The sequence below is a fragment of the Oryctolagus cuniculus genome, chromosome 4 (assembly GCF_964237555.1).
Source record: "Oryctolagus cuniculus chromosome 4, mOryCun1.1, whole genome shotgun sequence".
In the NCBI taxonomy this organism is placed as follows: domain Eukaryota; kingdom Metazoa; phylum Chordata; class Mammalia; order Lagomorpha; family Leporidae; genus Oryctolagus; species Oryctolagus cuniculus.
The window spans coordinates 7,749,573-7,765,558 of record NC_091435.1 but is presented as its reverse complement, the minus strand read 5'-3'; the positions used below and the strand labels follow the sequence as shown (position 1 = coordinate 7,765,558).

The 15,986-nt window shown below is 44.0% G+C and overlaps 1 protein-coding gene across 21 annotated transcripts in view; it reads left to right on the top strand.

Annotated features, from left to right (window-relative positions):
* Positions 1-15,986, top strand: part of TTC3 (tetratricopeptide repeat domain 3) — a 127,960-nt gene that overhangs the window by 93,380 nt on the left and 18,594 nt on the right. For all 21 annotated transcript variants that reach the window (XM_008274871.4, XM_051833619.2, XM_008274872.4 and 18 more), the window contains 6 exons: positions 793-858; positions 4,736-4,885; positions 8,595-8,734; positions 11,833-11,901; positions 14,121-14,217; positions 15,474-15,574. In XM_008274871.4, the coding sequence (XP_008273093.3) occupies positions 793-858; positions 4,736-4,885; positions 8,595-8,734; positions 11,833-11,901; positions 14,121-14,217; positions 15,474-15,574 (623 nt within the window). The remainder of the gene's footprint in view (positions 1-792; positions 859-4,735; positions 4,886-8,594; positions 8,735-11,832; positions 11,902-14,120; positions 14,218-15,473; positions 15,575-15,986) is intronic.

Below are 15,986 nucleotides of genomic sequence, written 5' to 3'. Positions count from 1 at the left end.
ATTCTGATGGTTACTGAGGCCTTTGTTGGAAAATACTTTAAGTCTAAGAACACTTTTTGAAACATAACAGGCACATTTGTCAGAAAGAAGTTTTCAGTCCAGTAAATAATACCCAAATTCTGTAGCAACTGAGAGCCAGTGGAGTCAGCTGAAACATTTTAATAATTAATAAAGTCACAGTTGGAGGGTGTGGCTGTTTCTTTATAGAAAAGTACAGATGCTAATAACGGTCAAGCCCACATCACTCAAGCTTGCCTGCCAGTTACAGCAAGACCAGAACAGGAGACTGTGGGATTTACTGCAGGTCGGGGGCTGGGAGGGTGGGGGAACATGATGATGGCTCCTCAGAGAAAAGAAAGGAAGAAGAGTCTCCAGCTTCTCCTGCCAAACCAGGGGAGGAATGAGGGAGGCAAAAGAAGTGTCCTCACGGAGGGAAACCAGAGGGGTGTCCATGGAGGAGTCCTTCCCAGCAGGCCTGAGAGTAAACCCAGGTTCCTCTCCAGTTGCCTTTCTAGGGTGTGAATTGATTTAAATGCTTGGGTTGCCCCACTGCTAAGTTAAACAAAATGTTTCAAGTGTTACAAGTGATGAACCAAAATCATTTTCAGTTACACTAATTCTGAAAGTATCTCCTTACTAATAATAAATATTTATTGAAAACATAGGACATAGTCTAAATTGGAAACAAAACTTGAAAAATTGTGAACATGTTTTAAAATGTTATTACACGGTGAGTTTATGTACAAAAGCAACTGAGGCAAATTGAAATGAAGGGATTGTTTTGCCCCATAGGTGTCTTCAACCATAATGCACCAAGAAGTCAACACTGAGCCGGAAGATCCTCTTAAGACACCACAAGTGAGTCAAATTGTATTAACCTCTTTAAAAGTTTAATTTTCATTAATTATTCTAGATGGGAATGATGAGTCAGAACTATCTTAGACTCAGCTAAGTCGATCTAAAGGAAAGTAAGTTTTCTTCTAGCATATTTATTATAAAATATGATGGCTTTATTGTTTTAATTGGTGAAACGATGATATATTGATTTATAAATGAAGTATTCATGTGAATAATACAGAAAGATATTATAAAGACTTTCACCACTTTAAGTGATCCAATTAGAAATTCCATTAATATAATTTACTTTATTGATGCATTGTGAGAGAATAATTATTTGATCAGCTGTAAAGGTACTGAAAAGGTGCTGGGTAAAATTAACCTCCCCCCATTTTTTAAACAAATGCTGATAATAAAATGAGAATTAGTATCTCTCAACATACTAGTATCTTTCTCTTAAGCCAAAAGCCATCTTGCTTAAAGGTAAAACGTCACCACTAATATATTATCCTAGAGATACTAACTGACAAAATTAAATAAATAATGTAGAAAACAGGAGATAGAATTACCATTATTTACAGAGACTAAGATTGTATTTCCTGAAAAATCTAAAATGACCAACTGAAAACTTGGACCAAAGTAAGAGAACTCAGAATGATGACTGGATACAAAATAAATAGCTTCTCATGTACTAACAACAGGCTGTTAGAAAGTGTGTCAGAAGAAAATATTCCATTTTCAATAGCAACTAAAAGATAAAATACTTGTCTATGTAAAGAAAACTGAAATGCTTTCAGAGACACATAGGAAGACCCATTATAATAAAGAGACTGATTGGTTCCCCTCAAGCTTTTTTAAATTTAACACAATCCCAGTTTACAGTGATATATATACAACAGACTAGCTCAAAATCTATGGCTTAAACCAAAGAGAAGCATGTGTTATCTCATTGTTCTTCCAGGTCAGGAATTTAGGAGCCACTTTAGCTGAGTGGTTCTGGAGATATTATTCAAGTAACAGTAAAGGTGTTGGTGAGGACTTAGTCACCTCCAGGAAAACCTGGGCTGGAGGTTCTGCCTCTGGGATGGCTCAAGCACATGCTGACACGGAGCCCAGTGGCTGTTAGGCCCTACTTTAGGAAGCTCCACTTCACTCCTGTTTGCCTTGATCACAGAGCAGCTCCTCAAGCTGGTTGTGCAGAAAGAGACCCTGTATAAGGGCATGAATACCAAGAGGCCAGGACCTTGGCAGCTGACTTGGAAGCTGCCTACCGCACAGGATTTACTTGGAACTAGACAAACTGATACCACTTTTTGTGGAAAATGAGCCTCAGGAATGGTCAGGGGAAAGGAACTGTAAGAGAATTATGAAGCTAGATAGCACATAAATAGACCATTAGAATAAAAGTCTTATGGAATAGAATACAGAAATTTAAGGTATAGTGAAGTTGCTAAACTATCAGTGAGCAACATGTTGATTAAACACTTGGTGCTGGGGCCTGCGCTGTGGCGTAGCGGGAAAAGCCACTGCCTGCAGTGCTGGCATCCCATACGGGTGCCAATTTGAGTCCCAGATGCTCCACTTCCAATCCAGCTCTCTGCTGTGGCCTGGGAAAGCAGTAGAAGATGGCCCAAGTCCTTGGGCCCCTGCACCCATGTAGGAGACCTGGAAGAAGCTTCTGGTTCCTGGCTTCAGATTGACACAGCTCCAGTCGTTGTGGCCATTTGGGAAGTGACCCAGTGGCTGTAAGACCTCTTTCTCTGTCTCTGCCTCTCTGTAAATCTGCCTTTCAAATAAATAAATCTTTAAAAAAAATAGTTTAAAAAATGAATTAAAAAAATAAACACTTGGTGTTAGGAGAAATGGGTTGCCATCTAGAAAAAAATTAATTTGGATCCCTACTTAATTGCTTCCACCCAAATAAAATCCAGGCAGATCAAAGATTTAATATAAAGAAATGGCCCCTCTATAAAAGTGCCCCCTTGAAAAGGGAAATTTGGTGACCATTTCTTTTCACTGGGGTCTCACCCACAAAGGTGCTTCATGTAGGACATTTTTTACCATTGTGTCCTGGCTTTTCAGCCAGACCAGAATGCCTTAAGGGCTGATTCTGAGGTCAGAGTGCTATTTAAAGCGATTGTCATGCTATGAGTCTGCTGTGTGGACTGCTTCCCTTGTTGGAGCATTCACTCCTTTTTAATTCTATCCGTTATTATTACAGGTCACTTAATCCTATCTATGTGATTACTTTAATACTTAATCCTATCCATATGATCACTTTAATACTTAAAATGCTGATTTTTACTACCCAGCTTAATTAAGGGGACTTGGGGTCCTAAGGCAGATTTTTAAACTGTACCCTTAGAAGTAAGTCCATAGGAATGTATGCAGGACTATACAGCTTTTACTGTAAACTTCATGCACTTCAGAATTACAACTTTAGGAACATGGTGATTCTTTCCACCATGCCTGCCTTCCCACCCACACTCCCACCCCCTTCCTCCTCCCTCTCTTATTCCCCCTCTTATTTTTTATTAAGATCTATTTTCTTTTTTTTTATTTAGTAAATATAAATTTTCAAAGTACAGTTAATGGATTACAATGGCTTCCCCCCCCCATAATTTCCCTCCCACTCACACCCCTCCCATCTCCCGCTCCCTCTCCCATTCCATTCACATCAAGATTCATTTTCAATTATCTTTATATACAGAAGATCAATTCAGTATATATTAAGTAAAGATTTCATCAGTTTGCACCCACACAGAAACACAAAGTGTAAAATACTGTTTCAGTACTAGTTATAGCATTACTTCACATTGGACAACACATTAAGGACGGATCCCACATGAGGAGTAAGTACACAGTGACTCCTGTTGTTGACTTAACAATTTGACACTATTGTTTATGGCGTCAGTAATCTCCCTAGGCTCTAGTCATATGAGTTGCCAAGGCTATGGAAGCCTTTTGAGTTTGCCGACTTCGATCTTATTCCGACAGGGTCATAGTCAAAGTGGAAGTTCTCTCCTCCCTTCAGAGAAAGGTACCTCCTTCTTTGATGGCCCCGTTCTTTCCACTGGGATCTCACTCACTGAGATCTTCCATTTAGGTCTTCTTTTTCAATTAACTTTATACACATGATTAACTATACGTTAAGTAAAGAGTTCAACAAATAGTATGAAAGAAAAAAAAAATAACTGTTCCTCAACAGTCAAGACAGGGACTGTTCAAGTCGTTGCTTCTCAAAGTGTCTATTTTACTTCTACAGATTTAGGCAATACTTTTAAGAAGATAGACTCACACTGAGTATGTTGTATTTGAAATTTGCAGTCCTCATGTAATGCAGATGGACATCTTTCCTAGTTAGTAAACAAAAGACTGACAGCTTCATTTTCAGCATCCGACTCCTCGGACTCAGGCATGTGATTGTGGACTGTCCTAGCAGTGTGAAAGGTTTTCAGAATCCTTACAGAGGAAGACTTAAAAGTAGGGACAAAGTCAATATATTCTGTTCATATCTGAAATATATGTAGTAGCTATTTTTAATAAAAAAACTTGTTTTAATAAAAAGTTCTTGATGTTTATTGTGGAGAATGACATTGAGATCAAACCATTGATCTAATACTAAACTTTCCTAAAACAAATAAGTATCAAGAACTAGTTACAATGTAGATTGAAGAGTTTCAGTATGTATTCCAGTAATATGAATATTACTTTTTAAAATATGGCTTTACTAAACCGTGTTTAGGGATTTTTAATTCCTGAATTACTGTGGTATTCCTCTTGTACATTTTCACCTGTATTTCCTTGTTCTTTTCTTGTTTTAAGAGATAGTTCAGAATAAGAGAGTAAATAGGCATTTTGAACTACTTTAATACGCAATTTTATAATTTACTTTTAGGGGGATATTTCACGGATTGAAAAGGAGTACCAAGGATTACAAGAGCAGCTTAAGGAAGCATATGAAAATTATGAGCAGATAAAACTCAAGGGCTCAGAAGAGACCAGGGACCTGGAAGAAAAGTTGAAAAGGAATTTAGAAGAAAACAAGGTAATCCTGCCATTTGCAACCTCTCTTTAATTGCATGTGGCAATTAGGAGAACATAGCTGTGCTGAACATCATTGGCTAAACAAAAGGTTCTTTCTCAAAATTGCCTGTTTCAAATTTCTCTATAATATATTTAAGTGACAGCATTTCTTGCAGTATTTTATAGCCTCTATGAATTCTTTTTAAAAAAGGGCTGTAAATCTGGGTTTTCATTTATCCATAATTCAGCTTCTTCATTAACAAAAACTCCATGTATAGTGACTTAAGTTCTGAGTTAAATGTTTTTTGTATTGCAAGGCACTTTAGGAATTAGTGGTGGCCGGCACTGTGGCTCACTAAGCTAATCCTCCGCCTTGCGGCACCTGCACACCAGGTTCTAGTCCTGGTTGGGGCGTCGGATTCTGTCCCGGTTGTCCCTCTTCCAGGCCATCTCTCTGCTGTGGCCAGGGAGTGCAGTGGAGGATGGCCCAAGTCCTTGGGCCCTGCACCCCATGGGAGACCAGGAGAAGCACCTGGCTCCTGCCATCGGATCAGCACGGTGCGCCGGCCATTGGAGGGTGAACCGACAGCAAAGGAAGACCTTTCTCTCTGTCTCTCTCTCTCACTGTCCACTCTGCCTGTCAAAAAAAAAAAAAAAAAAAAAAAAAAAAAAAAAAAAAAAAGAAGAAGGAATTAGTGGTTCTGAGTGTGAGCCCTGGAGTCAAAATGTCAGGGTTCAGGGCCAGACTGGTTCTAATCTTCGACAAGCTATTTAGCTTCGCTGTGTTTTAGTTCATTGTCTGGAAATTCTGAGCAGTAATTGCTCCCAGTTCCTGGGGTTGGAGTCACACTTGTAAAGTACTCACATTATAAAGCCTCAGGAAGTATTGTCTGCCACTGCTATCACCATCATCTTCCTCTTCACCTAAGACAGTGTAGGAATAACATGGTGGGGGTGGGGTAGGTATATCTGAACTGTAAGCTCACCCACATCATCATCATCTTCCTCCTAAGACAGTGTAGGAATAACACAGTGGGGGGTTAGGTATATCTAAACTGTAAGCTCACCCAGAGAATCTCATTTAAATCTTCTGATCTTGAATTCTGTGAGCTCAGATTGGTCGTCTGTTACAGGTAGCTGGCAGTGGAGTGACACTCAAGTGGCAAGGCCAATCTGGAAAGGAAAATAGAATTCTAGATGTGAGGAGATCATAGTGTGCTTTGTTTTTAAAACTATTATATTCTGTTCAGAGAGAGATTAATCCATTTAAGAAGAAGAAGAATTTGTTCCACAAGTCTGGATCAATAGCTGGGGTAACATACAGAAGAAAATTAGCCAAGTGGAACATTAATTAAGAAGCACGCGTACTGAGATTTAAGTACACCAAAGAAAAGGGTCAGATTGCAAAGGGAATTTTCACAGCATCCCCCAGGACCTTTGTGAACTCTGGGTGGGGCTGGGGAGATTGAGAAGATGAGGAGAAGTGGGTGGAAGACAAGACCTTTCTGCTCAGTTCTCTGGTTGGGAATTGGGGAAGAACAGCGAGCAAAACCAGAAGTCTGCCTTGCTCAGTGACACACAGATCACGAGTTTGAATAAGCTACTTGGGAGGCTTACCAAAATAAAGTGTCTGTATAAACTCTGTGTTGCCTCGGGCAAATTCAGTTTTGATTAAATCCATGTGGAAATGGCCGTGTGTGCCTCTTCGGAGTGCCAGAGCAGATGTGGGGACATGGGTATTGGTATTCAGTGAGTGAAGTGGCTTCCGGCTGGCAGGGCCTCTCTGGCTTCATAGATGGGTGCCCTGCCCGGGTGCTGTACTGGAGCAGTTCTTCAGGGCCCTGCTGCTTGTGTAGTGGAGCAGGAAGCACACAGAGAAGAGGAGGCGGGGGGGGGCGCGGGGGCAGCAGCTCTGGCAGCGGGTCCTGCTCCTGCGCTTTCTCGCCTGGACAGGCTGTGCTCAAGAACACGGGCAGTCTGCCTCTGTAAAGGGTAGTGAGGGGCTTATTAGGTTACTAGATTCCTGTGTGAAGTATGTACTTGTTTCTTATTAGGATAAATCCCTTTGCTTGGTATCTACACAAGAGCAGATGAGATTTAGACCTGGTCCCTTTTTTATTAATCATGAGGCTGCTGTGTTATTAAAAGGTGGTTAGTACCAACAGCAGATGAAATCGTGTCGTATTTTCACTGGCTGAGCTATACAAGAGTGGGTGTTTGTGTGTGCACACACGCGCTCCTATCTTTGTAATACTCATGCCTTTTGTTACCTGAACTCTCTTAGGTCCGTTTGCAAAGTGAGTCCTCATGCCTCGGCATAACCTGGGGTTGCACACAACCTCTCAGCCCAAGGGCTGGGTCTGAGGGAAGAGCACTGGCGCAGAGCAGACAAGCAGGATGGACGGGCCGCGGGGTCGTGGCCGTAGTGCTGAGCCAGGCAGAGTACATGGAGGGCAGGAAGTGGAGGTGTGGCGGTCACCTCAGTCACAGTAATGAGTTGACAAGTTCAGCTGCAGAAGGAAGATGTGAGCAGAATTGGTGCCCAGGCTAAAGGGAGTGCTGAACTATTGTTGAACCTCTGCCCCCAAAAGCAGTTGGCCTGGGCAGCTCAAAGCCACTGAACTCAGCCCCGCCCCTGTGGAGGGACTCAGAAGTCTTGGCAGATTCGCCTCCCTGCTCTTTGAAACACTTGGTGTCTGTGAGAGGCTGAAGAGGGAGAAGTGGCCTCTGAGTCAAGGACTGCTGTTGCTGTGAGGCCGTTGTTTCCCATGGAGTCCATGGAAAGTGGCTTCAGGGGCACGGTCTCTTCTAGGGGAAGGCGCTACAGTTCTGCAGCTGAACCCTTGTCCTCAGTGACCTCGGCATGTTCTCAGAATAAGCAGGAAGTCAGCTACACAGGAACCTGATAGGAGATGAAAAATGAAAGCTTACTCCTAGACGGATAGGAAATCAGTATTAATCATGAAGCAGCCATTGAAAATAGTGGAATTATTCAAACTGGAGGATATTTAACTTATCACTTTTAGTTGTTTCTTTAACAGGTGCTCTGGTTCCCTTAGTCTCATTCTCATTTATAGTAACTATTAGAAATATTAACATAGAGAATATCTTACTTACAAATGACTGGCAATTGGAAGCATGAATCAGACCCAAAACTTTTCCTCCTGTCAGATAAATTCTGGATAAGTTGTGGGTTCGGAAGTCTCACACATCTAAGTGCCCAGGGAAGCTGACAGAGAGGCTGGGGACAGTGGTGTGGACCCTGACCTTCCAGAGCAAAGAGAACCTGTGTTGCCTCAAAAGAATACTTCGTCTCCCTTGTCACACTGCCCGACACTCTGGCAGGTATCTCAGCCTCAGTGCCTCTGCTCTCCAGCTGGAGCCATCACATCGATATTTTATACACAAACAAAAGCATTTGGACTTGCCAAATAAAGCCCATATTTAGGCTGCCTCTAGATAAGAGAATCCTATAGGTGGCAGTGAAGTGTGGATGCGTGTGGACACATTGAAGTGGCTCTTCAGGGTCCCTTCCTGTAACCAGGTGTTCTCAATGGTCAGGAAGCGGCTCCATCCTGCACACGGCCACAGCGCTGGCTCAGGTGGGTGTGCCCGCTGAGCTCAAATCATTGAGGAAGCCATGACACCAGCAAGGCTCTAGTCTGTTGGTTTCTTTTTTTCACAAAAATAAATCTTGCCTCTTATTCATGTATTTTCTAAAATGTTTTTAGATCTCAAAGACAGAATTAGATTGGTTCCTTCAAGATTTGGAAAGAGAAATTAAAAAATGGCAACAAGAGAAAAAAGAAATCCAAGAAAGACTAAAAGCACTGAAGAAGAAAATCAAAAAAGTTTGCAATGCGAGTGAGATGTAAGTAACAATAAGCATTTTAATATTGTGGAGTTTGTATTTTTATATTTAATTTCAAACTCTGCTAAGTCAAACTTTATAGTTTTCAGTGTTTTTATCTCACTTAGAAAACCATGCACTTAGTAGTTAACTAAGGTTTGTTTTCTAGCATGTTTTTAGATAAGTCAGCAAAGAACTGGTGTCTTTCTAGTTTGAACTCCACCCTTCCTTGGGTCCTCTTTTTCCTTATTGGTAAAAGGAGAGGCTAGTCTAGACCCACAGTTCCTTCCAGCACAAGTTCTGTGGTGATTGATTACTTTGTGCTGGTACATCCTGAGTCTTTATTGAAATTTGACCTTGTATTGTGAAGGACTGGGTGACGCATGCAAGTCCCAGGCATTATTGTCACGTGAGCCAAGTTGTCAGGTGGTTGCTTTGTTTTCTTTTAAGATTTATTTTATTTAAAAGGCAGAGATACAGAGAGAGAAAGAGAAAGACAGATCTTCCATTTGCTGGTTCACTCTCCAAATGTCACAACAGCCAGGGCTGGGCCAGGTCAAAACCAGGAACCAACAGCTCAGTCTAGGTCTCCTACATGGATGGCAGGGGCTCAAGTACTTGAACCATCTTCCACTTCTTTCCCAGGCACATAAACAGGGAGCTGGATAGGAAGTGGAGCAGCCAGGGCTCAAACCAGCGCTCATGTGGGATAATGGCATTGCAGGCGGCAGCTTAACCTGCTGCAGCACAACACTGACCCCTAAGTGTGACTTAATGCTGGCTAACATATCCAGACTCAGTAACTTGGCTTAGTAGTTGTTTCATTTGCTCATGGTCCTGCAATCTGGGCTGAATCCAGCTGGGCCATTTTCTTGCAGCTCTTGGCTGCATTTTGTAGGGAAGTTGGCTATGGCCGGGCCCAGCTAGGATGCTGAAGTCGTTCATCCTGTTTCTGTCCTTTTTTTTTTTTTTTTTTTCCAGAGTCCCTGTCCCTGTTTCCTCTCCCTATGGTTTTTATCCATATGATGTTCCCATATGTTCCCTAGTGTGATAGCCAGACTTATTTGGTGGCTGAGGACCCCCCAAGGATGCAGAAGTGGAAGCTGCCAGACCTTCTGAAGTGTCGGGCTAGAACTGTCCCAGCATCGCTTCCGCTACGTTATGTTGCTTAGAGCAAGTGGCAGGCCTAGACAAGGCTGACGGGCACGTGTGTGGGAGTGCGGTTCACTGGATGCATGCTGCATGCTCACCTTCAAGGGTGTTCATGTTTTCTCCGTGCTCTGTGCCATATGATTAAGTGACTCTCGTTGATTGTGGCCAGCCGTGCATTTGGGCGGTGTTCAGGCAGTCCTTAGAAGAATGAGGAGGTAGAAAACACGGCTTTGGAGTTTTTCTTCCCTACGTCATGTCATTGTGGTTAGGCTCCACGTAGTTTTATTGAACACTTTATGGAGACAGCAATATCTGAAAACTCTTAATATTTGAGCATTTTCAGTCTTAGTCAACTTTTAAAATGTGGAAGTAATTATTTTAATATTTTTTTTACATGTTCAGTTCAGACATACTAGCAAACCATGCAAGCCTAAATGGAGCTGCTAATGATAAGAATAGTTTTTTTCTGTACTGGCATGAAAATTAGCCATTTGGCCTAGTGATTATCGCCACTGGGGATACTTGTATCCTGTATCAGAGTGCCTGTGTTTGAGTTCCAGCTCTCCCTCCATCTTCCTGGGAGACAGAGCTGGATGGCTTCACTATTTGCATCCCTGATGTCACATGGGAGACCGCAGTGAAATTCTGCCTCTGGTCCAGGACAGCGCCTGCTGTTGCAGCACTTGGGCAGTGAACCAGCAGATGGGTGCTCTCTGGCTCTCTGTGTCTCTGCCTCTCAAGTTTAAAATAAAAAAAATTCTCCTGAAAAATAAACTTTCTTTGAGTTTTTTTTTTTCCACTTTCTTTGTCACAGACTTCTCTAAACTTTTTGTGCATTCCAGATTAATTCTTTAAAAGTAACTTTTTTTTTTTTTAAGATTTACTAATTTACTTGAAAGAGTTACACAGAGAGAGAAGGCGGGGCAGAGAGAGAGGTCTTCCATCTGCTGGCTTACTTCCCAGTTGGCTGCAACAGCCAGAGCTGTGCCAGTCTGAAGCCAGGAGCTTCCTCCGGATCTTCCCATGTGGGTGCAGGGGCCCAAGGACTTGGGCCATCTTCTGCTTTCCCAGGCCATAGCAGAGAGCTGGACCAGAAATAGAACAGCCGGGACACAAACCAACGCCTATATGGGCCGAACCAGCACCTATATGGGATGCTGGCCCTGCAGGAGGCGGCGGCTTTGCCCACTATGCACAGCGCCAGCCCCTAAAACTTTTATGTTTAGAATAGAGAAGCACCAGGGATATGACAAATAAATTGACGTTGCTACACTTTTGATCACTCAGTAGCCAATAAAAAATGCCCAGTACTTAAAGAGCTCACAATTGGCGTAGCAAGAGAGATTGCAGGTGGCCATGAAAAGGCAGGAATTCCACACAAGTATCCCCCAACATTGAGTATTTAAGGAGAGAGGAAGCACTTCACAAAGAAGTGCAGTGGCAGTTAAACTGGCGTGTACTGGGTACTCGGGTGTCCTGCTCCGTAGAGATGATAGAAGGTGTGTCAGCTTAGCAGGAGAGTCGAGGAAGAACCGTGAGGTGCGGGGCGTTGCTCAAGATCCATACAGGGTTCTGAAGGCTGCAGCAGTCTCTGTGTGTTTCTGTTTGACTTTTAAGTTCTAGAGAGTGGAAGGCTGTTTTCAACATGTATTTTCTCTTGAATGAGAACCAGTGGCTCTACTGACAGTGGTGCCACATATCTTGAGACACGAGGGAGTGACTGACCAGTAAGCTCAGGACTCGGTGTGGCGAGAACTAGGTGCTCTGTCCTCGAGGTGTAAAGGACAATGACCTTAAATTCTTGGCCTGTTAAGAGGTACTAGAAATGAAACATGGACAAGCATAAATCAGGAAATCACTGGGTGGATACAGATGGGATTTACTGTGGAGTCTTGTTTTTTTTTTTTGTTTTGTTTTGTTTTTTTAATTTGAAAGTTACTTAAAACTTGGGGATTGTGCTCTTTTAGGTCTACCCAGAAAAATGATGGAACGGAACAGGAACGTGAATTACGTGTGGATCAATCTGTTGAAATCAGGCAAATTAAATTTATTTAAATACCTTCTTACACAAGCACACTAGATTCCGCTATGTTTTTACTCATCCATTTATTTGAGATAATTACATTTTTGTTTGCTTTATTTCTATTTCATTGTTAAGTTAATATTTAAATACATTCTTTAAATGTTTTAATAAGGATTTTGCTTTTATTTCCCATTGTCAGTGTTGAAAGTTCTGAATTTATTGATTATTTTTTTCTTGCATTATAACTTGAAACTAAAAATGTGTTTTAAAGCGTTCATTTTGTGTTACTTGAAATATTAACCTCAAGTATAGGATGGTAGTTGACTACTGTTGTTGCTCTATGATTAGAGACTCACTAAAGAATTTTTTTGATTTTTTTTTTTTTTTTTTTTGACAGGCAGAGTGGACAGTGAGAGAGAGAGACAGAGAGAAAGGTCTTCCCTTTTCCATTGGTTCACCCCACAATGGCCGCTGCGGCCGGAGCACTGCGCTGATCCAAAGCCAGGAGCCAGGTGCCTCTCCTGGTCTCCCATGTGGGTGCAGGGCCCAAGCACCTGGGCCATCCTCTGCTGCACTCCCTGGCCACAGCAGAGAGCTGGCCTGGAAGAGGGGCAACCGGGACAGAATCCAGCGCCCCGACCGGGACTAGAACCCGGTGTGCTGGTGCCGCTAGGCGGAGGATTAGCCTAGTGAGCCGCGGCGCCGGCCTGTTTGTTTGTGAATTGTGCTTTTAGATGGTGGTCGAGGCCGGCTTGGGCCCTGCACCCCATGGGAGACCAGGAAAAGCACCTGGCTCCTGCCATCGGATCAGCGCGGTGCGGTGCGCCGGCCGCAGCGTGCCGGCCGCGGCGGCCATTGGAGGGTGAACCAACGGCAAAGGAAGACCTTTCTCTCTGTCTCTCTCTCTCACTGTCCACTCTGCCTGTCAAAAAAAAAAAAAAAGAATTTTTAATATGAACCTTAAATAAAGTTGCCTTTTAGCCTTTATTGACAGGGATAACACCTTTTCCCATCCTGGTCATGAGTCCCTTCCGTGGTGAGCGCCTGTGCTTCTTTATCACCCCATCCTGTTTCCACATCTGCGTTCTCATCTTGGTCCCCAACCTTTTTTAGCCATCCCTTTGTTGATCATTTAGTTTTTTGTAAACATTTTTTTTTTTTATTTGAAAGACAGAGTTGCAGAGAGAGGTGGAGACAGAGAGAGAGGTCTTCCATCCACTGGTTCACTCCCCACATGACTGCAACAGCCAGAGCTGAGCCAATCTGAAGCTTCCTCTGGGTCCCCCACGGGTGTGCAGGGGCCCAAATTCGGGCCATCCTCTGCTGCTTGCCCAGGCGCATTAGCAGGGAGCTGGATTGGAAGAGGGGCAGCTGGGACTCAAACCAGCACCATATAGAATGCTGGCACTGCAGGCCAGGGCATTAACAAGCTGAGCCATAGCACCGGCCCTGGTCATTTAGTTTTGTTTCCACCTTTTAGCAGTTCCAAAAGTCTGGCTAAGAACACTTTTGTGTTGGGCCGGCGCCGTGGCTCACTAGGCTAATCCTCCGCCTGCGGCGCCAGCACCCTGGGTTCTAGTCCTGGTCGGGGCGCCGAATTCTGTCCCCGTTGCTCCTCTTCCAGTCCAGCTCTCTGCTATGGCCGGGAGTGCAGTGGAGGATGGCCCAAGTCCTTGGGACCTGCACCCCATGGGAGACCAGGAGGAAGCACCTGGCTCCTGGCTTCGGATCGGCGCAGCATGCTGGCCACAACAAGCTGGCTGTAGCGGCCCCTTGGGGGGTGAACCAATGGAAAAAGGAAGACCTTTCTCTCTGTCTCTCTCTCTCTCACTGTCTGACTCTGCCTGTCAAAAAAAAAATAAAAAGGAAAGAAAAAGAACACTTTGTGGAGCTCGCTTTTCCCCTTTGGATCATTCCTTTGTAACCTGCTTTGAAGCAGCAGTTCTCGCTCAGAGGCTAACGAGTGCTTTATAAAGTCTGCTGACGTAAGCCAGATTGCACTCCACTTCATCCTGCAAGAGCAGCGGCCTGGTCCTCAGCATTCCCTCCACGCGCTCACTCGAGTTTCACGTCATTTGTAAAGCACCAAGTGTGCATGGGTCTGTGTGGGGGTGAAGTAGGAGGCAAGAAGGTACTTAGAGTAGGTTTCCGAGCTAACCTGCCAGAAGCCACTGCTAATCTCACAGGTGTAATTTGTTTCAAGAATCTCTTTTTTCCCTTTAACGTTTGCAGTGATACATTTACAGACGAGAGGAAGAAGCTGGAAGAGTGTGTGAAGACAGGGAAGGAGCGTTACGAGGAGAGCCGCCGAAGAGCCGTGGCTGCAGAGGTGAGCCATGGCGCTGGGGGCCGGCAGAGGTGAGACATGGCGCTGGGGGCCGGCAGAGGTCGCGGGGCCATGTGTTGGCTTTTGGTTTCCTTCCTCAGCTATGAAGTGTAAGGACATTGTCAAGTATGTGGAGGGTGAGGTTACCTCCCAGAATCCTGTCTCCCTAAAATAACCACTGTTTCCCCAGCCTCTGGCTTTCCCGTTTTTACCATTGTGCTTGTGCCGTACGTAGATGTGCTTGTGTTGTAGCCAAGCCTCGTACCCTGGTTTCTCTCTTTCACACTATGCATCATTTCCCATACCTCGCACCTTGAAGAGCTTCGTCATGCTCAGTCAAGTGGTAACTGCAGTGCCAACCCTAGCACGCCTAATCCCCTCAGGAAGAGCAGCCTCCGCCCTCCCCCAGAGCAGTGTGCACCAGTATCAGTTTACTGTTCGCCAGACTCGGGGACAAATGTCAGAATAATGCCATCCTCAAACGTGGTTGCCTGTGACATTTCTAGCTGAGAAGCAAGTATTCTGTGTTAATACGTGTGTCTGTGATTATACTGGGGAAGATAAGAAAAGGCTCACGCAGCCTGCAGACGTTAGACTTTTCAGCTAAACATTGTGCAGCTGCTTCTAAGGGAGGGAAAAAGAAAAGAACTGAAATGTGCGTACTTCGTGGGCCCCACCCCTGCATCTGAATTCCTGCGCTTGCTCATTCATATTTACCACTGTTGTGCCTGGGGAGCTCTGTCGAGGCTACAACCCCCTGGATCAAAATGAAGCTGTTCTGCATTTCCTGTAGTGATTCTTAGAAAAGTGGGCAGCTGGCCTGGGGAAGCCGGGGACGCCAGAGTGTGGGAAGTGTGCTGGAGACTGTGGATGTCCTGTTGAGAGCAGCCTCTCTGAGGCTTTCCATCTGAGTGCGTGCAGCTTCCGCGTTATGCTGTGGGCGGGGCCCTGCTCACCGCAGACAGGACTGCGGGCGCACGTCCTGTGTTCCCACGTGGCTTCAGCACACAGCCTTGTGCAGCCTCAGCTCTGCCAGAAGTGAGGTGCATGACTTAGTGTCATTTTGTTACTCTATTTTTAAATCCCAAACTTTTCATTTGTGTTCACCTAGATGAACCTACAACATAATTGAATTCTGTCCTTGTATCTCATTTACGGGGGAACTGGGAGGTGACTTGAATATTCTAAGTTGTAGCCCTTGGAATGGTTTCAGGCTTTTGTTTGTAAAATACTTCATGTGCCCCCTGACCCGCTGGCAGGTCTCCGTGCTCGAGAACTGGAAGGAGCGTGAAGTATACAAGCTGCAGGCCCTGGGAAGCCGGGCAGAAGCCTGCCTGAAGAAGCTGGAGCAGGCACGCAGGTAGCTGCGGCTCACCAGAGTCCTTCCCAGTTAGGACGCCAAGTTAGAGACCTTTGGGAAAACTTTTAAATATCAGGACCATTTTATTTTTAATAACAAAAATGGTAAAAATTACCCATGATTAATCTAAATGGAAATCTAACTAGTTAATATTTTGAATTGAATTCAGTGTTCTAGAAGAAATGAAAATTGATGTATTTTTCCCTTAAGTAGTAAATTTGAAATTTCATATTGATAGGGTTGTCCTACCTAATTTTGAAAGGTTGAATAGTAGTCCAACATATAAGCATGTCATGATTTATCAAACACTGCTAGAGTGAGACAGAGGTGACTTAAACTGTTGTTAATGCAAGCTGCTCTGCAGTGTAAGCATTCCTACAGTTCAAGTCTTTCTGCACATTATTAGTCACAA